Genomic DNA, 23,595 nt, shown 5'->3' with positions numbered 1-23,595 from the left:
TGTTGTGACAAGGCGGCGCCACACTGGCTTAAAGACTACCAGCACATTCGACATATTTACGTGTTACGTGTTATAAATGCTAACTGCCCGATTTTTGTTTTTTTTGCTTTTAACCATCAATTGAGACTGTTTTACGTCTATATCTATGAGGAATTCAGGGATTTAAGCATTTATTCACAAGAATTTTCACCAGAAAAGTTTTGGTTACATCAGGTGGCCGCTGGCTACATTCACTAACAGACTAGCATTGTACTTCGACATATTTACGTAAAATAAATGCTAACTGCACTTTTTTTTTGTTTTTTTACATAAGGCGGCCGCTAGCTTCATTTACGAACAGACTAACATCATAGTTCGCAAATTTATGTAAGGTAAACCCTAACTGCAGTTTCTTTGCTTTTAAGCAAGAATCAAGACTGTTTTACCATAATATCTCTGAAGAATTTGGAGATATAAGCATTTATTCATAAGAATTTTCGCCAGAAAAGCTGTGTTTACATCAGGCGGCCGCTAGCTACATTCACTAACAGACTAGCATTGTACTTTGACATATTTACGTTAAATAAATGCTAACTGCACGTTTTATTTTGCTCTTAACCAAGAATTGAGACCGTTTTACATCCATATCTACAAAGAATTCAGGGATTTAAGCATTTATTCACAAGAATTTACAATGAAAACCACTCTTGATTCTGTGATTTCACTCGGTCAGCTTTGATGGCCTCACCAACAATGCGGGCCCCCTATTAATCGGCCCCGCGTCCCGTCAATACATTATGAAGTCTATGCTGAAATAAAAAATATTAAAAAAAAAAAAAAACACACACTACTTACCTCGTACTCCTGGGAAAACTTGAGGTTGTCGTTGGCTTTCAACTGCTCCAAATGCTCGGCTAGGTCCATGACTGGGATTGGCGGGTGGTTGGCCATACCTGATCGTCAAAGAAAATTGAGGGTCAGTCAACTGTAGATGTTTTTCTTAAACAAAACAGGACTCAAGCACAAGCAAATTGATTAGATAAGCATGAGGTGGAAGATTTGATTGAGTTAGGCTAGTTTGTGTGCCATGCTTGAATGGAGACGACCAATGGGAAGTCAGCGCACACGTCTCCCTACCGAGAGACAAGGGTGGTTATTCCCATAGAGAGCTAGCTCGGCGATTTAGCATGAGAAGGAAAAGATGTTAAGAGAGAATTCTACTTCAGAGGGATGATTGATGTTCCCCGCCTGTCATTTTCCCGCCTCCCCCGCCATGACACGACGTTAACACCAAAGCGGATTAGATGGGGATAGGAGGCTAGGCGGAAAAGGAAGGGGAAGGGAAATATCATTCATGGCAAATGCGTAATTGAGGCCAACTAACTTGACAAACGGAGACTACTTGGATGACCGGACGAGCGCGGACCTGTGGAGGAAACGGTGGTTAAATACGGCCGAGTGAAGCGGCCCCGTTTACACCAAGCGACGGAAAAACCGCTGATGGGGATATTAACGGCTCAAATACCGCTTGGTGGAAAGGTGGCAGAAAGAGTGGAATGAATGGCGTCTGCTCAATGGGTTAATAATTAGTGACATCATGCTAGACGCTAGGCTAGGCCGTTGGCACAAACAAGACAGTTCCAGTAAACCAAGTATTGAAAGAGGATAGTTGTGCAAAATTGTATTTTTGCTTAGATGCTAATCATTGACATGCCTGCTTCTATGACGATCGATTAGCATGTTAGCAAAAATACCATTTCCCTTCAACCGTAAACCGCAAAAAAAAAGATAATTCCCAAATACATTTCAAGCGGCACAATTAACTCCAAACGATGGTAAGGACAGTAGTAGACGTGACAATGTAGCTTTGAGTGCAACGATGAGGCATTTGGAAATTCTGGGCCTTGAATACAGCAGCTACCAAGCTCCACAAAAGCTACATCGACCTTCTGCTAAGTGTACATAAACCTAGCGTCAAATCTAACATTTTCTTGGTCCTTCGAGCCGGATGCAACAGATCTGGAGGACGCCAGCCAGCAAGATGTGACAAGGTAGCGTTGAGTACAACGTTGAGACATTTGTAAATTCTGGGCCTTGAATACAGATGGTTGCCTTTACAGCAGCTACAAACCTCCACAAAAGCAACATCAACCTTCGGCTAGGTGTACATAAACCTAGCGTCAAATCAAACATTTTCTTGGTTCTTCGAGCCGGATGCAACAGATCTGGAGGATGCCAGCCAAAGTTTTGGGCATTGGCGACTTCACACGACCTTTTTCATAGCTAGTGTCCACCGAGGGGAGGTGATTCTTCTGGTTTATTGGCGTCCAAAAATGACGAAATTCTGAATTACAGCAGAAGGACATGTGGTAGATAGGTTTAGCTGTTGATGTATGAATGTGTGTGTGAAAGAAATAGTTAAATTTGAGCGGTACTCGTAAAGCATGCTAAAAATAGGTTTCGCGACAGTTTCCTTCGAGCAGCAACTCTTGAAAATTAAGACGGTTTGTGAAATCGATGATAGCGTCAAATCTAACATTTTCTTGGTTCTTCGAGCCGGGTGCAACAGATCTGGAGGACGCCAGCCAGCGAGAACTATCACAGTAGAAGGACATGCAGGTTTAACTTTTGGTGTATGAATGTGTGTGTGAAAGAAACAGGTTAAATTTGAGCGGTAACTCGTAAAGCTCCCTAAAAATAGTTTTCGGGACGGTTTCCTTTGAGCAGCAACTCTTGAAAATTAAGATGGTTTGTGAAATCGATGAGAGCGTCAAATGTAACATTTTCTTGGTCCTTCGAGCCGGATGCAACAGATCTGGAGGACGCCAGCCAGCGAGCACTATCACCATCAAAGTTTTTGGCATTGGTGACTTCACACAATGTTTTTCATAGCTAGTTTCCACTGAGGGGAGGTGATTTTTCTGGTTTGTTGGCGTCCAAAAATTGAAGCGATTCCGAATTACAGCAGAAGGACATCCAGGTTTAGCTTTTGATGTATGCATTTGTGTGTGAAAGGAATAGGTTAAATTTGAGCGGTAACTCGTAAAGCACGCTAAAAATAGGTTTTGCGACAGTTTCCTTTGAGCAGCAACTCTTGAAAATTAGGATGGTTCGTGAAATTGATGGGAGCGTCAAATCTAACAATTTCTTGGTCCTTCGAGCCGGATGCAACAGAACTGGAGGACGCCAGCCAGCGAGCACTAACACCATCAAGGTTTTTGGCATTGGTGACTTCACACAATGTTTTTCATAGCTAGTTACCACTGAGGGGGAGGTGATTCTTCTGGTTTGTTGGCGTCCAAAAATTGACGGCACTCTGAATTACAGCAGAAGGATATGCGGTGGATAGTTTCAGCTTTTGAATGAAATGGGTTCAATTTGAGCGGTAACTCGTAAAGCGCACTAAAAATCAGTTTCGCGACAGTTTCCTTCGAGTGGCAACTCGAAAATTACGATGCTTCGTGGAATCAACGAGAGCGGTAACTCTCAGAAACTAGGGAGGTACATCTTTGCCAGTTTGAAAGCAGTTTGACAAGCAGAGACGGCGCACAGATGCTTTAGCAGGGTTTTGGACTCTTCCCCAGGAAGTCCGTTCAACAGTGAGGTAGAAGCTTGACAGCTACACCTGCCTGTGCCGGAGGTCTGGGAAATTTGGAAGCTTTGACTAACTTCGACCAATTTAAGTCCTAATGCAAATCAGACACAATTCTCTGTCGCGTAGATGGTGTTTTGGCTCACGCGCGGAAGCATTCGGCGCCCATTTATCAACAGGGACGACTTTCTCTGGCACCGGCTGCTCGGGGACACGTGGGCCACAGCCAATAATGTAGCTTTATCAAAGTGCCATCTTCCAGGTCAGCTCATATGAAAGGATGATAAATTATCCCTGCAGGCCCATTTTGGAAATAAAAGACGATACATATTTATGAAAGCTCTTTTCAGACCATTACACGTATTTTTTTTCTGAGCTTCTGCTCCACGCTATTCAAGTCTCCTCCTGGACCTTTTGGAAATAGTACGGGACATACTTTTATGACGGCCTCTTTCCCTCCCTTACCTTGCCGACACCCCTCATTGGGCGTTCTCATCTTTGCGAATGCTCGAGCGGCCGACAGAAATGGTGCATTTTTACCCTTAGCTGAAAATGGATTTTAAGTAGCAAGCTGTGATAGAAATACCCTTTCAGAGAGATGTGAGAGTGGATGGGAAAATGAGGCCCCGCTTCCATTAGCTAATGCCCACTTGTGCCGGCGACTCGAATGAAGTCGAGGAGGGAGCCGGCGCCAGAGATCGTGTCACACAACATTGGCCGAGAAGCTGAAGAGCACTTTACTAGTACCGAACGTGCTAAGAATGTAGAAACCTCACTGGCGCTCAACTATCAACTCGTCAAAGTCTGCAAACTGAGTAGACACAAATGAAATTCTTTTCAAACTATCGCCCTTTAGATTAATCAAATCAGATTTCAGATTAAAACTATGATCAGATTTGCTATTATCATGGACACAATGGACAACATTGATCCGATTCGGATCGCGCTTTTGGTTCGAACAAATTACTTTGACAATTGGACTCGGGTCACAGGGACTCGGACTCGAGTCGCAAATCTGTTGACTCATAACTCGATTCGGACTTGAAGAAAAAAAAACTGACTTAAGTTGGGAGGGTCCGAGACTCAACTTGTGAAGCGAGAACTCAAGACTCACTCGACTTGACTCGTGAGACAATGACTCGGAAAAACTTGGATTGTAGATTGGTTTCCACTTGGCAGTGATCCGCTTGGTCGGCTTGGCCGCTTTAGCCACGTCCCCATGAAACATCATTGCCTTTTGACTTTACAATCTTTGACTCCACTCGACCAGTCTTTACAACCTTGTGATTCGACTCGACTCGTCATGACAACCTCAGGACTCGACTCCACATAACAACCTCGGGACTGGACTCGACATAACCTCGGGACTCGACTCGTCTCGACAACCTCGGGACTCGACTCGTCTCGACAACCTCGGGACTCGACTCGTCTCGACAACCTCGGGACTCGTCTCGTCTTGACAACCTCGGGACTCGACTCGTCTTTACAACCTCGGGACCTGACTCGTCTTGACAACCTCGGGACTCGACTCGACATAACCTTGGGACTCGACAACCTCGAGACTCGACTCGACATAACCTTGTGACTCGATTCGTCTTGACAATCTCGGGACTCGAATCGACATAAACTCATTACTCGACTCGACTCGTCTCGACAACCTCGGACTCGACCTAACCGCGGGACAGGACTTGACTCGACATAACCGCGGGACGGGACTCGACTTGAAGTAACCACGGGACTCGACACGACCAAACATGACCTCTGGACTCGAGTCAACATAACCTCGGAACTCGAGTCGACAAAACCACGGGACTCGACTCGACAGCTCGGGACCGAAAACCTCGGGACTCGACTCGACAACCTCGTGACTCAACTTGACATAACCTCGTGACTCGACTCGACTCATCTTGACAACTTCGGGACTCGACTCGACGTCACCGCGGGACGGGACTCGACAAAACCTCAGGACGTGGCTTGACTCGACATAACCTCGGTACTCGATTCGACATAACCTGGATACTCCATTCGACATAACCTGGATACTCCGACTCGACATAACCTCGGGACTCGACTCGACTCCCCAACAACAGGTAAGACTGAGGACCTGTGACTCGGATCATAGTGACTCGTGCAACTGTTTGGCAGATTGACCAACTCTCGCGGAATTAGCAGAAGAAGAAGAAGCCATAGCGACTTCCTTGTCGACAAAACGCGGCTTTGTCAATTTCTACTTTAAACGTGTTATTTCGCTCATTTTTCCAAATGGATGGACATCTACAGAGGATAAACACATTTACATTTGGACTCACCAGGCGTCTGGAAATTGAGGCGGCGAAGCTCGACGGGGTCGGTGGGGTGGTGCAATGGCATCTCCTTGCTGTTGGGGAGACTGCCTTTTCTCGCTTCCGATTCAGCCCGTTTCCTGCAGCGGGGAAGCGTCAATTTTCATTCAGGCCATCACAGCAAAGAACGCCTACTAAGTAATGCGGGTAGGCCTCGAGGGGAGCATCTTGGCGAGTGGGAGCATCTCCTTCAAGCATTACTTTAATGCAGTTCTTAGCTTAGTTTCTTCACTAGCGCAAGCAAATTTTAATTTGGTTCTTTGGCTGGCTTACCTGTCCGGTTTACTGCTCCGTTGGCCAGCAAGAAAAGAAATAACCAAGCAAACATTAGCCAGGAACAGTTTTGGCTTTTTCAAGTATGATCCAAAGAAAAAAAGTGATAGTAATCATATCTCAATCTTGGCTTCTTAGTGAGTACTCGCTTGGTTTTACAGCCACGGGCTCCATTTCAAACTCTATAGACAACGCCAGGTGCAAACGTATTCGAACATTCAAGTTGATTGCTTCTTGTTCAAGCATAAAAGTCATCGCTTGGTTTCTAATTGCCGTGTTTGTCTTTGCAAACGATTTTCTCATCGGAGTAGTTCTGGAACACTAAATATGTGATTGCACAACTACAACTTAGCCAAGTAAGAACTTCTTTAAAATGTGACCAGTGTGAAGACTGAACATATTTTTTGTGGCCCAACTACGAAAAAAATTGCTAAGGGTTCATTGAATTTTCACGCTCACCTCTTGTACAGCAAAATGGCAATGACGATGCATATGATGAAGACGACCGCGAGGACTGGACCCACCACCCAGATGAGACCCTCCTCCTCGTCGATGATCGGCTGAGGGTCTATGTCGGCCGACACCACCGGGTCAGAGTACGGGCTTGTGGCGTACATTATCTACAAAAACAATGTTTTTTCCATAGGCTTGAGTTCTAAGATTTCTGCATCATGTCGCGTTTTTCATCCTTCTGATGTGGATTTCAATGAGTTTATCACTAGCAGATGCTGGTCTTTCAATAAGGGGAAGCGCAAAGTGCTTCTGCGAGTGCTTTGTGACCGCGAAGGGGCTTGCGGCACCTTTTGCTCGGAAGGGAAAGAAACCTGAGTGCCAGAAGTCAAGTCTCCATAAACTCTTGAGGCTAAATTTTTCGCTAGTCATTTCTTGAGAGGTAGAAAAGCGCTATACAAGTACAACACCATTACCATTACCATTAACAAAGCAAGTGTCGCAAGTATGATTGTGAAAGTCTCTGGTTCAACTCAAAACAACAGAATGAAAATTGAAAAAGCCTCCCATGGATGTTAATACGACAATGTAACTGATTCGCTCATTTTTCTGTCAATCAAAAAGAGGTTCAGTTTCAGACAGAACATCCAATCATCATGCAGAGAATCCAGGCCAGCCAAGCCCCGCCAATACCCACAGTAAGCCTTTAGCCAATGATTCGTCTTGTTTCACTGTAGTGGAGCAATGCACTCTCAACTCTGGAGAGGCTAATTTTGAACAAAAATCGAGAGTGTTGTAGATATATTTAGTCATTGGGCATATTTAGTCAACGGCATGTACACACAACAGTACAGTGTTTTGAAAAAGTATCTGAACCTTTTGGAATTTCTCACATTTCTGCATAAAACGTGATAAAATGTGATCTGACCTTTGTCAAAATCACAAAAATGAAAATACAGTGTCTGCTTTAACTAAAACCACCCAAACATTTATAGATTTTCATATTTTAATGAGAATAGCATGCAAACAATGACAGAAGGGGGAAAAATAACCATCTGCCTAAGGAGACTTACAGAGCAATTGAAACCAAACATTTTAAGTCAGGTGTGTGCCCAATCACTGATGAGTGGTTTAAAGCTGCCCTGCCCACTATAAAACACACACCTGGTTAAGAAATGTCTCGATGAGAAGCACTGTCGGATGTGCATCATGGCTCGATCAAAAGAGCTGTCTGAAGACCTGCGATCAAGGATTGTTGATTTGTATAAAACTAGGAAAGGATACAAAACCGTCTCTAAAAGTCTAGATGTTCATCAATCGACAGTCATAGAAGTTGTCCACAAATGGAGAGAGTTTGGCATTGTGGCTTCTCTCTCAAGAAGTGACCGTCCACCAAAGATGACGCCAAGAATTCAGCGCAGAATAGTCAGAGAGGTAAAAAAGAACCCTAGATTGTCTGCTAAAGACTTACAGAAATCCCTAGCACAGTCCAAGATCTCTGTGTACATGTCAACTATATGTAACTATATGGCCAAGAATGGTGTTCATGGGAGGACTCCACGTAGGAAGCCACTGCTGTCTAAAATAAAAAAACATTGTTGCTCGTTTAATGCTCGCAAAAAGGCACTTGGACACTCCACAGAGATTTGGCAAAATGTTTTGTGGACTGATGAAACCAAAGTTTTAATTGTTTGTGAGTAACACACCCTGTCATGTGTGGAGGAAAAATGGAACAGCTCACCTCATCTCCACCATGAAGCATGGTGGAGGGAGCATCATGATTTGGGGCTGTTTTGCTTGCTATGGGCCTGGACAACTTGCAATCCTTAATGGAAGAATGAATTCAAAAGTCGTCTGTCAGACAGTTGAAGCTAAAAACAGGATGGATGATGCAACAAGACAATTATCCAAAACACAGAAGTAAATCAACTTCAGAATGGTTTCAGAAGAACAAAATACACGTTCTGGAGTGGCCAAGTCAAAGTCCAGACTTGAACCCCATTGAGATGCTGTGGAATGACCTTAAGACAGCGATTCATGCCAGTAATCCTAGGAATCTTACTGAACTACAGCAGTTTTTGAAGAGAAGATTAGTCCTGATAGATGTGCCAGGCTGCTCTGCAGCTACAGGAAGCGTCTGGTTGAAGTTATTGCTGCCAAAAAATATTAAATGTGATGGTTCACTTACTTATTTTTCCCCCTTCTGTCATTTTTTGCATACTATCTTCATTAAAACATGAAAACCTATAACTGTTTTGGGTGGTTTTAGTTAAAGCAGACAGTTTTTTCATCTGTGTGAGTTTGACAAAGATCAGATCATATTTGATGGTGATTTTATGCAGAAATGGGAAAAATTCCAAAAGGTTCAGATACTTTTTCATACCACTGTATGCATTTGATCACTTATTTTTTGACAGTCTTGCCATCAATGGCGCCCAATGTGTTAATAACATAAGCGGCGCTCATATTTCCTGACAAATTTCCCCAAAATGAGCGATCCAATTATCTCCACTACCTGACAAAGCTATTTCATACTCCAGATAAAGAAAAAAATAAGTCCTTTGGGAAGAAAATATGTTCTTAAGTGCGCACATTTTGGAATTTAAGTACCTGCATTCAAGGTGAGCGAATAAAGCGTAAGAGAGAGTAAGTACGGTATATACTTTTTGCCTACTTAATCGTGCCGCTTTTCTTGCGCTTTCATTTACACGCGGACCAAAGCTTAGGCTGCGGCTAAGGAGATAAGGCAGACGGGACGTAATTAAAGAGACGCCCCGTTATCGAGGTGGTCTTGTAATCAGCTCTGGTCTTACGGGGGCTTCTCGCCCTCGGGCTTCTCAAGTTTTGCAAATCTTAGAGGGGCTCAAATTAACACGTCCGATCGGGAGCAAACGACAGCCCACGAAATGACAGAGCAGAGAACATTAGGCCCACCTTCATGCTCCCTGAGGTTACAAAATATGGCTCATAGACCAAAGTTTTCGTACAGTATGCAATTTCAGGAAAATATTTAGATGCTATTGGCTTTCAAACTTTACGCTTTCATGTACAAATTACTAACATTACTAAGGGATTCATTTGCACTGGATATTCATACTGTAGCAACTGTTATATATTATGTGTTACGCCCGCAATGGTTCATGGGTAGTTCTGGTGTTCCTTGGGGTAGCGGAGTGTATAGGGCACAAAAGCAGCAAGTGTGAAACAAAAACTGTCTCTTTCATTCTTCTCCACGTTGCTCGCCACAATACTGGACACAGTGATGGGAAAATGGTTGCCCATTGACCCCTTAATGATGTCCTTTTACTATTACTACATTTACTGAATTAGTAGACGAACATAAATGAACAAAAATGCATGGAAGATGTTCTGAAACTCCCCATCCGAGCAAATAAAATAAGCCTCTTCAACTCTCATCTAATCAATTTTCCGTTGCGTTGTCCTTTTTTACCAACAAGTTAGTTTGTTACCTCTCTGGTATGTTCTATTTTGGTTGTTCCAGAAAACGTGCATTTGAAGAAATCAGAGCTAACTATCCATGCTGATGACATGTCAGCCTGTCAGCCAATTGAAGGGATAACTGCACCCCTTTGCTGGGCTTTGCAAGCCTGTCGGCAACCGACCCTACGCTGCCCCAACGCCAATCCTGGCACCGGGGCCCCCCACCCGAGCGCGCCCAATCACATCCACGTATCTGGTTTGTTCTGCTTTTGGTTGTTCCAGAAAACGTGCATTTGAAAAAATCAGAGCTAACTATCCATGCTGATTACTTGTCAGTCTGTCAGCCAATTGAATGGATAACTGCGTCCCTTTGCTGGGCTTTGTAAGCCCGTCGGCGACCGACCCTACGCTGTCCCATCGCCAATCACCGGGGCCCCCCACCCAAGCGCACCCAATCACATCCACACATCTGGTTTGTTCTGTTTTTGGTTGTTCTAGAAAACGTGCATTTGAACTAATCAGAGCTAACTATCCATGCTGATGACATGTCAGTCTGTCAGCCAATTGAACGGATAACTGCACCCCTTTGCTGGGCTTTGTAAGCCCGTCGGCAACCGACCCTACGCTGCCCCATCGCCAATCCCGGCACCGGGGCCCCCCACCCGAGCGAGCCCAATCACATCCACACATATGGTTTGTTCTGTTTTTGGATGTTCCAGAAAATGTGCATTTGAACTAATCAGAGCTAACTATCCATGCTGATGACATGTCCGTCTGTCAGCCAATTGAACGGATAACTGCACCCCTTTGCTGGGCTTTGTAAGCCCGTCGGCAACCGACCCTACGCTGCCCTGTTCGTTGGAAACAAATGGATTGGACGTCTCCTAGTGATAAACTCATTGAAATTCACAGCAAATGGATGCAAAACGGCGACATTGCCACCGAAGTAGTTAACAGCCTCACGTTGTCGGATATCTCCAGAGCGGCCAGCACGAAGAAGACGTACTCCTGTCCGTTTTGCAGTTGCTTGTTTTCAAAGTCGCCGTAGAACTTGCCGTCGCCGAGCGTGAATTCTTTGGGCAAGTCTCGGAAGTAGGCGGCGATGTACGCCTTGGGCTCCGCCTGTCTTCGGATCCGGAGGCCTCTGCTGGTGCGGTTTATCTCCTTCAGCAGCTACAGCGTGCGTGTGGGAGCAAAAGAGGCACACGATAAGATGTCGGAGCGGAGCGCGCCGCGGCAAACACATGAAAACCACAACAAACCGTATCTGCCTGTCAAGATTTCATCCCCCACCCGCCCCCTTTCTCGCGCACAAGCTGAAAACGCCGATAGCGGAAGGCCGAGGATTGTAAGATCGGCCTTATCTCTCTTCTTTTGGCAAAAAAAAAAAAAAAAAAAAGCATATGAAATAGCTCGGCAGCATCGACTGTGACAAAATCATTTCAAACTGCAATTATGAGAGTTCAATAAATTGAGATTATTATGTATCCTCAATTTTTCAGTTTAATTGAGGTGAAATAAGACGTGTGCATGTGTGTGTACACGATGACATGAAATTTGGTGATTGGGCATCTATATCCAGTAATATGAAAAATCTTGAGAAAAAGATTTGTGATGGGTCATAATAGTAAATCTATACTTAAGAAAGAAAAATATCTGCACTAATTTAATACAGGGTTTGTACACCTTATTTCCAAATTGAAGCACTTTTTTAAAAACTTTCAAGACCAATTTTCCAGTAACTTTTAAACATTAACCCAAAAACTGCTTATAAATTATTATTATTTTTTTTAATGATGAGGCAGAAATAAAATATGCCTTCTCACAAGTCTTTCAAAATGTTCTACAACCCGGAGGCTCGAGAAATTTCATTTGAAAGGAGCAGATTCTGATGATGGCGGAGTGATATCACACAGTTCAGTGGGCGGATACACACAAGTCATGACCGAGGATACCTTAAATGCCCTTAAAGTTTCCCAAGCATTAGGATACTCGGAAAAAAGGGCCTCACGTCTCCAAATGCTAAGCTAAATGATATCTCCAGTTGTCATATTGCCATGTGGCATTTTTTCTTTGCCATGTGACAAAAACGATAATGCCATGTGGCATTTTTTGTGGATTTTTTTTTTTTTTGCCATGTGGTCAAAAGGATTATGCCATGTGCCATTTTTTTTCCATGTGGCAAAATGGGTTTTGCCATGTGCCATTTTTTTTGCCATGCGGCAAAAAGGATTATGCCATGTGGCATTTTTTTCCCATGTGGCAAAATGGGTTTTGCCATGTGGCATTTTTTTTGCCATGTGGCAAAATGGATTTTGCCATTTCGCATTTTTTCTTAGCAATGTGGCAAAATGGATTTTGCCATGTGGCATTATTTTTTTGCCATGTGGCAAAAAGGATTATGCCATGTGGCATTTTTTTGCCGTACGGCAAAATTGATTTTGCCATGTGGCATTTTTTCTTTGCCATGTGGTAAAATGGACTTTGCCATGTTGCATTTTTTCTTTGCCACGTGGCGAAATGGATTTTACCATGTGGCATTTTTCTTTTTCCATGTGGCAAAATGGATTTTGCCATGTCGCGAAATTGATTTTGCCATGTGGCATTTTTTTCTGCCGTGTGGCATTTTTTTGCCATGTGGGAAAAGGGATTATGCCATGTGGCATTTTTTTTGCCTAGTGGCATTTTTTTTTTTGCCATGTGGCAAAATTGATTTTGACATGTGGCATTTTTTTTTGGTATGTGGCAAAACGGATTTTGGTTTGTGGCATTTTTTTTTGGGGGGGGGGGTTATGTGGCATTTTTGGGGGTTATATGGCAGTTTTGCAGGCCATGCACATCCATGTCATTGACGGCTATGCACGTCCAAATTTTCCATTCATTTTAAATGGCAAAAAAAAGAAAACAAGTGTGGCTGTGAATTTTGACCGTACACTTTACATTAGAACACATTTACATTTAACTGGCTCCCAAGTCAGGCTATGCCATTGACGGCTATGCACGTCCAAATTTTCCAATCACTTTAAATGGTAAAAAAAACGTGTGGCTGTGAATTTTGACCATACACTTTACATTACAGCGCATTGACATTCAACTGGCACCCTAGTCAGGCTATGCCATTGACGGCTATGCACGGCCAAATTTTCCATTCATTTTAAATGGCAGACAAACGCATTGCAAAATCCATTTTGCCATGTGGCAAATACCACTTTTGGTTCTCGGCCCTGCTGAAAAATTGGCGTAAAAAAAGTGAATCTTTGTTGAAATGCCAAAAGCATGTTTTTTGAATCACACAAATAGAAAATAAAAGCTAATAACAGGAGGTGGTGTGGTTCAGTGGTCATGTAGTCGTTCCCCAACCCAGAGGTTGTGGGTTCGATTCTGAGTATCCTTGAGCAAGATACTAAACCATGTTGCTCCTGGTGCTGCGTCACCAGTAGGTAGATGAGGATATAGTGTGATAGTGCTTTGAGAGTCCTAAAAAGGTGGAAAGGTAACTCCATTTACCATTAAGAAAGTCTAACCCGATAATCGGTCTATCTCTTCCAAACGCCATCAACAAAAACAATGCATCAGTATATATTTTCCATCATTTTAACTTAATTTATGCCTCATATTTGCCCTTGCGCTAAAGTCCATTAACTCTGCGTGAGGACAATTATGCTAATCACGCCCGTCCGCGGCGTTCCGGATTCACATCTGCGCATCATCGGCGTGCACGTGTGTGAACAATGCATGCGCCTGTCATTCACATTAGACCGCGCGCGTGTGCCTTTTGCTCTGTTTTGGCTGCGGGGCTGTTGGTGCCGCCCGATAATGTCTTCAATCATCTCCGCTGTCAACAGCCACGGAATCTAGTTGCCCTTGGGAGAAGTTGTGAAAAGGTGAGTGCCAGTATTGACAAACAAATAAATTCTGACAGCGCCGCCACTTTTTTTTGGGCAATCGGTCAAGGCTCCAGACACGGCGCCCTGAGGCTGGAGCTGTAAAAGCCAATGCCGATATATATATCCTGGCGCTGCTCGCCGATGTTGTAGCGAAGATCTCCAAAGAACTAAACGGGCTAAATATAAAAGTTAGACTTCAAGTAAGCGGAACGGCCGTGAAGAGGACTTTTGCGGCGCGCTCGAACGTGTTCTCATTTGCATGTAAACGCTTTGAAGGCAGCGTTTCATCGACGAACAATTTTTCCAACGAGACAACGAGATGAAAATTGCGCCATAGTTTCCATCACATGTTCACAATGTGTGACATATTTATTTGTAGTTAGCTTGCATCGTAGCAGTTGTGTCACTCGTGTGACATGCTGCGCCCTCTCACACTCCTAACTCACTCGTGTCCTCTCCAGTATTGCTTCGTCTCACAGACTAAGACAAAATTAAAAGGGCTGCCAAAAACTCAAAGCAAAGTGGCCTACCTCTTCTAAGTTCATGTCGTCAGGGTTGTCCCAAGGTTTGACGAACTTGCCACCGCGCTGCTTTTTCAAAGGTACCACCACAATGTAATAAGCCCTGGAAAGGACAAAAGGTCAGATTAACTCACATAGAACCAGCAGGGCCGACAACCAAAAGCGGTATTTGCCAGGTGGCAAAATGGATTTTGCCATGTGGAATTTTTTTGCCATGTGGCAAAAAGGATTTTGCCATGTGGTGTTTTTTTTTCATGTGGACTAATGTATTTTGCCATGTGGCATTTTTTTTTTTTACCATGTAGCAAAATGGATTTTGGCATGTCGACTAATGTATTTTGCCATGTGGCATTTTTTTTGCCATGTGGTGTTTTTTTTTCATGTGGACTAATGTATTTTGCAATGTGGCACTTTTTCCATGTGGCATTTTTTTGCCATGTGGCTTTTTTTTTTTTTTTTACCATGGAGCAAAATGGATTTTGCCATGTGGCATTTTTTTTGCCATGTGACAAAATGGATTTTGTCAAGTGGCATTTTTTCTTTGCCATGTGGCTTTTTTTTTTTTTTTTTTTTGCCACATGGCAAAATGGATTTTGGCATGTGGACTAATGTATTTTCCCATGTGGCATTTTTTTTGTGATGTGGCAAAATGGATTTTCGCCATGTGGCATTTTTTTTTGCCATGTGGCAAAATGTACTTTGCCATGTGGCATTTTTTTTTTGCCATGTGGCATTTTTTTGTTATTTAGCAAAATGGATTTTGTTATGTGGCATCTTTTTGCCATGTGGCAAAATGGATTTTGCCATGTGGCATTTTTTTGTTATTTAACAAAATGGATTTTGCCGTGTGGCATTTTTTCTTTGCCATGTGGCATTTTTTTTTTTTTTTTTTTGCCACATGGCAAAATGGATTTTGGCATGTGGACTAATGTATTTTCCCATGTGGCATTTTTTTGCCATGTGGCATTTTTTGCCATGTGGCATTTTGCCACATGGCAAAATGGATTTTGGCATGTGGACTAATGTAGTTTGCCATGTGGCATTTTTTTTTTTGCCATGTGGCATTTTTTTTGCCATGTAGGAAAATGGATTTTGACGCGTGCTATTTTTTTCAGGTATGTGGCAAAATGGATTTTTTTTCTGCCATTTAAAATGAGTGGAAAATTTGGACGTGAAGAGCCGTCAATGGGATAGCCTGACTTGGGTGCCAGTTGAATGTAAATGGGCTGTAATGCTAAGTGTATGGTTAAAAAAAAAAAGTTTTTCTGCCATTTAAAAAAAAAATGGAAAATTTGGACGTGCATAGCCATCAATGGTGTTGACGTGCATGGCCTGCAAAACTGCCATATACCCCCAAAAATGCCACATACTCCAAAAAAAAAAAAAAAAAAAACCAAAAATCCATTTTGCCACATACCCCCCCAAAAAATGCAACATGTCAATATCCATTTGGCCACATGGCAAAAACCACCTTTGGTTCTCGCTGTCTCTCCAAAGAAAATTACGTCTCATTAAGTCAACAAACAAATGTTATTTCGCCCTCGTTATATGAGTCGGCTAAGCGACAACGCTTCAAAACCCGGAGTCTACTGACCTCACATTTTCCGTCGTCTGCACCAAAGGCAGCTCCACTGTCACCATGCCATCTGAGTTAGTTTTGCCGATGGGGTACGGCTTGGTGCGTAGGATGTCCGGCGCCGTCACGGCCGCGACTCTATGCTGCAAACCGCCGGCGCTGTTCCCGCGGTTGGTCAACAGGAAGGAGTACTGCGTCTCCGGCTGAAGCCCCGTGATCAGCTTTTGCGTCAGCTTGCCGTCCACCTCCACGCTTTGCCCGTTGTCGTACAGAATCTGAACCAAATGGAAATTAAAAATCAGTGGAACCTTTGCCTAGGGACGGACGCGGGGAAGCCGCTATTCACCGTGAACGGCTGAGCCGCGTTGTAGGTGTCGGGAATCTCCCAGGTCAGCAGCACCGACGTCTTGGTGGCAGCTCTCACGTGGAAATTTTTTGCAAACACTGCTAAAAGAAAGGGGGAGGAGTTGATTTAGACACACTATTATTCTTTACTGCCAACACTAGGACTTACCTTCAAAACACTCCCAAAAGCAGACTACTGAATACTGTCCTCTTACCTTAACACCAAGTTTAACATGTAATGACTGAATTTAAAGGAAAAAACACATGGGAGGGATTGAATAAGGTTGGGTGTCAAACTAATATTTTTCAGGGGCCACATTAGTTTATCGCTAGTTGGCCAATGGCTGTTTGAATGATCACTCAATGCAAGCCATGCCCGTTGAAATAGATTCGATGCCTATCGCTGTCAATGAGTTGAAAAAGGGGAAATATAGTAGTTATTTGGATTTCTGTAGTCCTTGATTTGTATATTTTGATCAAGGGCGACAGAAATTTGATTTTGACGACAAACAAAGTCGATGCACTTTCAACGGCGGATCAGATCTGGCCTCGACTGAGACACCTGCGGCTTAGGGGCTGGTCATACCTTGATCCAAAGGCTGTGTCCTGATTTGGACACTTGGGCTATAGGGACCAGAACCCTTGCTGGTGAAGGCACACATTTTAATATCGTAAGTAGTGTCCGCCTTAAGGCCATCCAAGACCACGGAAGATTCAGGAGCGGTAATGAACAGTTCCGAGGGACTTCGTGGACTGTTGATGTCCTTGTACTGCAGAGCGTACTTGATGATGTAGCCGTTTCGCTCGGCCAGGAGCAACTCTTGCCAGCTGACCTGAATGGTGTTGGTGGTTGCGGCGTCGGCCGTAATCCACTGAGGGTAACCGCTCGGCACGTCCTCGTTCGTGGTCACCTCCTTGACCGTCTCTTCTCCGAAGCCCACCTTGTTGCGCGCGGAAAGCCGGAAGGTGTACGAGGCGCCCTTGTGGATCTCTCTGGTGGTGTAGTGGTTGTCCCGCTCGGGGAACTCGATTACGGTCAGCGGTTCTAGATCTTTGCGGCCGAAGCGGAGGCGGTAACCCTGCAGGGGACCGTGGGTGACCGCTGGGGGATGCCACTGGAGGAGAGCCGTGCCCATGTTGGTGGTACTGACCATTAGCCGAGGTTTGTCGGGAACTAAGGCAGTAGAGAGTAGCGCAATGTCACAGAGTTCAACTCAATGAAATACGAAGAATCACTTTTTGGCATATGCAAATGTTGTAGCCTAGCAAGTACACGTACCTGCACCTGTGGTCGTAACCAGTTTGGGCTTGCTGCGTGCGCCGTCGCCCTTTGTGGTATAGGCCGCCACGGTGACGGAATACGTGGTTTCGGCCTGCAGTTCTGAGATGACCATTTCCTGTCGAGACGTAGGACTTCAATGACCATTTATGGCTTCTTAACAAGATGTACATACACAGAACAGGGGCAGTCTTGCAGATTGAGGCATGCTCCAATGGACAAGGATAGGGGAAGGTCTATTACTGACATTGGCGGTGATAGACGTTCAATAGAGCCTCATTCATGAAATGCGTACTAGGGGTGGGAACCTTCGGGTGCCTCACGATACGTTACGATACAAGGTTCGATTTGGTGATACACCAATTATCGATACATTCTTCGACTGTGACCTGAATTGAGTTCATCACTAGTAGACGTCCAATTCATTTGAAGTGGGAGGGTGGCAGCGAAAGAACATTTGTTCATTCGCTGCCATCCCTCCCACTTCAAATGGATTGGACGTCTATGGCGGTCAATGGCAACCAAAAAGTTTAATTTTGGGGGCATTTCAAGTCATTTGCTGTTGATTTTAAGTCACTTTCTGTTGATTGTGGAGTATTTCTGGGTCACATCCTGTTGATTTTTGGGTTACAGAACAGAAAGTGACCCGGGAATGAACAGGCAGTGACTCAAGTACCTGACCTGTAAATGCTCTAAAATGAATAAAAAAAACAGTAGTAACCAGTGTTGTTAATCTTACTGAAAAAAAGTAATTAATTATAGTTACAAATTACTTCTCCCAAAAAGTAATTGCGTTAGTAACTCAATTACCTGAATGTAAGAGTAATTAGTTACTTGGCAAAGTAATTGGTGATAATTACTTTTTTTTTTTTTTCCCTCAAAAAAAAAAAAAAAAAAAACATTGGCCACATTATGTGAAGTTTTTTGTGAAGGTATTTGGTAAAATTGGCCCGAGCCCAATTCTTTACCCTAATTTACCCTTTACCCTGAATCAACTGTTAAAAGTTGCTAAAATTGCTCCCATTATTGCATTTGTTCCCTTCTCTCTACTTTCGACATATGAAAGTTTTAAAACTGTTTCATCATTTAAAGATAGATTCAAGTCAAGATTTTGCCGATTTTGAAGTATTTTAGATAAAAAGTTACTTGGGTTCGCTAGGAAGGTTCTCTACAACAGAGCCGTCCTAAAAAGTACTGCTTTAAGATGGCGCTGTCTACTAACGCATTTGTGTTCTCCGCTCGCTTCAAATGGATTGGACGTCTATCGCCGTCAATGGCGGGCAATGACTTAAATGGGAAGTTCAGAATTTTTGACATTAGGCTTAACTTTCGAGTTAGTTGAGGTTTAATTAATTGGTTTCAACAAATTCCGTGCAGTTATTTGTAGTTGCATGGCTCCGGAGTGGCTAAGCTAGCGCGAGTCAATGGTGCTTTTTCGCATGCCAATGAAAAACGATATTAACAGATCGAACATAGTCAAATAAATTTAAAAAAATCATTGTTCAAAATACCCATGCGGCCAAAATAATGTAACACCACACTGCCTTGATTCATTTCATTCTAAACTGATGTGATATCAGTCTGGCTATACAGCCTGTTCCCCGCAGAGCTACTGGATTACAAATGTTGCTGTTCATACTACAATTATTGACATGGGATAGTAAATTTGAATAATATTATGAAAACATAGCCAATACTATTGATTGTATGGGTCATCAGTGATCGTCATTGTTTTTTATTGGCATGCTAGCAAGCACCATTGAATCGCGCTAGCTTAGCCACTCTGGAGCACTGCAACCAACAAATAACTAACAAACCATAGACTTCATAATGATATCAACGGGACATTGGGCACAGAGCCAATAAATAGAGGGCCTGCATTGTTGGCGTGGCCGTCGAAGCTGACCGAATGGAAAAACAGACAGAGCTTTTTTTCGTTGAAAATTATTGTGAATAAAAGCAAAAAGAAAAAAAAACGTGCAGTTAGCATTTATTTTACATAAATATGCCGAAGTACGATGCTAGTCTGTAACTTAGTCAATGTGGCGGCCGCCTTATGTCAACAGAGCTTTTCCAGTGAAACTTCTCGTGAATAAATGCTTAAATCCCTGAATTCTTGAAAGATATGACGTAAAACAGTCTCGATTCTTGGTCAAGAGCAAAAAATATGCGCAGTTAGTATTTATTTTATGTAAATATCTCAAAGAATGATGCTAGTCTGTTAGCTGGTTAGTCAATGTAGCGGCCGCCTTATTTGAACAGCTTTTCCGGTAAAAACTCTTGTGAATAAATGCTTAAATCCCTGATTTTTTTTTAAAATAAATATGGACGTAAAAAAGTCTCAATTCTTGGTTAAAAGCCCCCCCCCCCCCCAAAAAAAAGGTGCAGTTAGCATTCATTTTACGTAAATATGTCAAGTACAATGCTGGTCTGTTAGTCAATGTGGTGGCTGAACAGAGCTTTTCTGGTCAAAATTCTTGTGAATAAATGCTTAAATCCCTGAATTCTTTGGAGATATGGACGTAAAACAGTCTCGATTCTTGGTTTAGAAAAAAAAAAAAAAAACGTGCAGTACATAAATATGCCGAAGTACGATGCTAGTCTGTCAGTCAATGTGGCGGTCGCCAAATGTAAACAAAGCTTTTTTCCGGTGAAAATTGTTGAGAATAAATGCTTAAATCCCTGAATTCTTTACAGATATGGACTTAAAACAGTCTCGATTCTTGGTCAAAAGCAAAAAATACGTGCACATAGCATTTATTTTATGTAAATATGTTAAAGTGCGACGCTAGTCTGTCAATGTGGCGGCTGCCATATATAAACAGAGGTTTTTCGGTGAAAATTCTTGTGAACAAATGCTTAAATCCCTAAATTCTTTGTAGATATGGACGTAAAACAGTCTCGATTCTTGGGGGGGAAAAAAAACGTGCAGTTAGCATTTATTTTACGTAAATATGTCGAAGTATGATGCTAGTCTATTAGTCAAAGTGGCGGCCGCCTAATGTAAACAAAGCTTTTTCCGTTGAAAAGTCTTGTGAATAAAAGCTTTAATCCTCAAATTCTTTATAGATATGGACGTAAAACTCTCAATTCTTGGTTAAAAGCAAAAAGACCGTGCAGTTAGCATTTACTTTACGTAAATACGTCGAAGAATGATGCTAGTCTGATAGACAATGTGGCGGAAGCCTTACAACAAAGAGCTTTTTACATTGAAAATTCTTGTGAAAAAAACTAAAAATATAATAATTACCTTGAATCCTGGAACAAATCACTCCTGAGACAATCCTACTGTTTATATGCAGTACAGCTTTTGTACTTTTTCAATCTAAATCCGGCGTTGCCACTTTGAATAACTGAAGCCGAAGCCCCCCTATCATTATGAAGTCAATGTAACAAACTGCATGGAATTTGTTGAAACCTCTTCACTGGCTAATTACACTTGCAACCTCGGAAATTAAGACTATAATTCAGAACTTCCCCTTTAATTATCTGCAACAACGTTACATGCCAGTCATGCCGAGGACGACATTCGGGGAAGGGGGACAAGATTTCAATTTGGTTGGACTACTCACATGATCGGTTGAATCATCAAATTCCCACTGATTAGGTTCAGGGAAAGAGACAACACACAAAGCCAGTAATCATTCATCTAAGCCAAAGTCATATGAGTCCATGATAGCTGTTTTCCATACGTTGAAGCTCAAAAAACGGTACATGTTGTGGTGTTGTAGCGTGTGCGTACCTGGGCGTCATCAATCAGGATATCCTTGATGACGGGCTGTCCCACGGGCTCCCCGTTTAGCATCCGTACATAGTGCACCTGGTATCCCCGGATCTGCCCGTGTTGCTTGGTGGGCATCGGCGAGCGCCAGATGACTTTAATTGACGAGGAGTTGACAGCTTCCACCTCGACTTTACGAGGTGGCCCGCTAGGAACTGGGGGGACACCATGGAAAAAAAGCTCAACGTAAGTCAACCCCTTCGCTCGCGCTTTCGAATCTTCTTCCGTCACGGAAAATAGCGCCCCTCCCGCAAAAATGAAAAATCACAAAATTGCCGCAACGATATTTCAACAATGGTAAAAGGGGAGGAAAAAGAACAGCAAAAATAGGTCGGGCAAACCGACCAAACATTAAAAATGGGTAGAGTGGGAAAAACATGTGGAGCCAAAAAAGGTGGCTTCAAGTCAATCGAAGCTTGAAGCGCAACAAGAATTTTTGGCTATGAAGCAAGCAAAAAATATATGATAATCAAAATGATTCTACCACAGGACGCTTAAAAACTAAGAAAAAAAAGGCCTTTAGTTGAAAAAGGAAAAAACACTCTGTCCAAGCTTCAAAAAAATTGACAGAGTTCAAGGCCGTACCATGTGTTGAAATCGAGCCCAAAAACGAAGTCCTTCAAAAATCCAAAGAGTCTTGTTAGAAGTAGATGGAAGACATCGTTAGACATACCGTCCTCCTCTGTGCGGACCAGTTGCGGCGTACTTTCCGGCCCCGCTCCGGCATCCGTGTGCGCGGTGACCGTCACGTGGTACACTGTCCATTTTTCCAAGTGTTCCAAAAGATACTGCGAGCTCTCCGGCGGGATGTCCGCGATCCGTCGCGCGGTAGTGTCCTCTCCTTCCGTGGCGGCGTACTGGATGCTGTACCGCGTGATCACCCCGTTCTGCGATTCAGTCCTGGGCGCCCGCCAACTTACCAGGATGCTCGTGGACGTGGGACTAGAGCACCTGACATCAGTAGGCGGGCCAGAAGGGTCTGCTTGGTGTCATTTGAGAATTTGTTCGGGGAGGCCATTGGTTCATTTGGGGGTTTTTTTTTGGTTTTGATTGTGGTGGTGATTGTAGAAATATACAATGGGAGGGAAAAAAGGAAAATAAACAAAAAATAATGAGGACAAAGCACCATGAAAGATGGAAGTAAAGCAAAAGAGACAACGTGTAACACAAAACTGATGATGAATGAAGGGTGTTGGTTGGAAAGAGGACAGCTGTGCCTTGTGAAAGCTACCGGAATACACGTGATCTATCCCTCAAGTAGTTCTTGGTCAACTCAAATTTGGCAAGCAGTTACCATCAATCCAAAAACATAAAGGTTGATGCGGTCAATGGGTTCGTAAAGAAGAAAACTGCATTCGTCACCAACCTTTCCGAAGCCTGTTGGTTTGTGGTAAAAGCCTGATTGTATGACAGAGAAGCTTCCCAAGGAGACATGACTTTGTTTAGTAGATTCTCAAACATCGGCATGCATTGTCGTCCTATCTTTTATACCTACCTGATAACCGCTACTTTACCAACCTCACATTTACGACAGACGTCTCAATACTAAAGACGCGAATTGAACTTTCTGTGAGACCGTTTCGGCTGTGAGGTATATCGACATCGCTCACGGGCTACTTGTTTGCTAGAATCGAGCTCACTCAAGCCTAGAGCTACCAAGGGTGGATCAGTTAATATAAATCCCGTTTGTATCCAAAGACTGGTCATCTGACCTTAATCAGCATATCTTTTGTGAGCATAGAGGTCCATTCACACTCGCAAAACCACGGGGTTGGGTTGCTCCAATTAGCATCTTGAGTGTTTGCAGGGCAGGGGTGCCTTGGCTTTGTCGGACAGAGGACCGCTCAGGCAGGCAATCGGGCGGACAACCTTTTTACATCTTCCAAAAGCTGCAGTTGCCTACAGTATGTACTGCATACTGAAGCTTATGTTTGCTTTGACAAAACAGCTGTTTGAGCTGCTGTGGAAAGTTCTTTGGTCGTGAAGTCAGTATGCATCTGATGGGGGAAAATCTTTGCATTGTTGCGTTAACTGTGTGAGAATAGTGCCTCAGTAATACAGATTGAAGCACTTTTCTTCTTGGTGACATTTTTTGAGAGATATGAGTATTAGTTTTGTAGTATTTTCAC

At 43.3% G+C, this 23,595-nt stretch overlaps 1 protein-coding gene across 35 annotated transcripts in view; it reads right to left on the bottom strand.

Moving 5' to 3' along the window:
• LOC130928466 (receptor-type tyrosine-protein phosphatase delta) overlaps positions 1–23,595 on the bottom strand; it is a 424,924-nt gene that overhangs the window by 24,627 nt on the left and 376,702 nt on the right. For 5 of the 35 annotated variants that reach the window (XM_057855080.1, XM_057855103.1, XM_057855108.1 and 2 more), the window contains 14 exons: positions 22,140–22,445; positions 21,428–21,621; positions 21,258–21,284; positions 17,686–17,803; positions 16,993–17,580; positions 16,408–16,508; positions 16,080–16,336; positions 14,495–14,588; positions 11,041–11,250; positions 6,646–6,806; positions 6,187–6,198; positions 5,881–5,993; positions 1,364–1,405; positions 835–932 (listed from right to left, as the gene is read on the bottom strand). In XM_057855080.1, coding sequence (XP_057711063.1) covers positions 835–932; positions 1,364–1,405; positions 5,881–5,993; positions 6,187–6,198; positions 6,646–6,806; positions 11,041–11,250; positions 14,495–14,588; positions 16,080–16,336; positions 16,408–16,508; positions 16,993–17,580; positions 17,686–17,803; positions 21,258–21,284; positions 21,428–21,621; positions 22,140–22,445 — 2,321 coding nt within the window. The remainder of the gene's footprint in view (positions 1–834; positions 933–1,363; positions 1,406–5,880; positions 5,994–6,186; positions 6,199–6,645; positions 6,807–11,040; positions 11,251–14,494; positions 14,589–16,079; positions 16,337–16,407; positions 16,509–16,992; positions 17,581–17,685; positions 17,804–21,257; positions 21,285–21,427; positions 21,622–22,139; positions 22,446–23,595) is intronic. The other 30 variants (XM_057855094.1, XM_057855095.1, XM_057855097.1 and 27 more) reach the window with 15 other exon arrangements.

The sequence above is a fragment of the Corythoichthys intestinalis genome, chromosome 13 (assembly GCF_030265065.1).
Source record: "Corythoichthys intestinalis isolate RoL2023-P3 chromosome 13, ASM3026506v1, whole genome shotgun sequence".
In the NCBI taxonomy this organism is placed as follows: domain Eukaryota; kingdom Metazoa; phylum Chordata; class Actinopteri; order Syngnathiformes; family Syngnathidae; genus Corythoichthys; species Corythoichthys intestinalis.
Note: the sequence above shows the minus strand (reverse complement) of the source record. Positions and strands in the feature narration are given on the sequence as shown.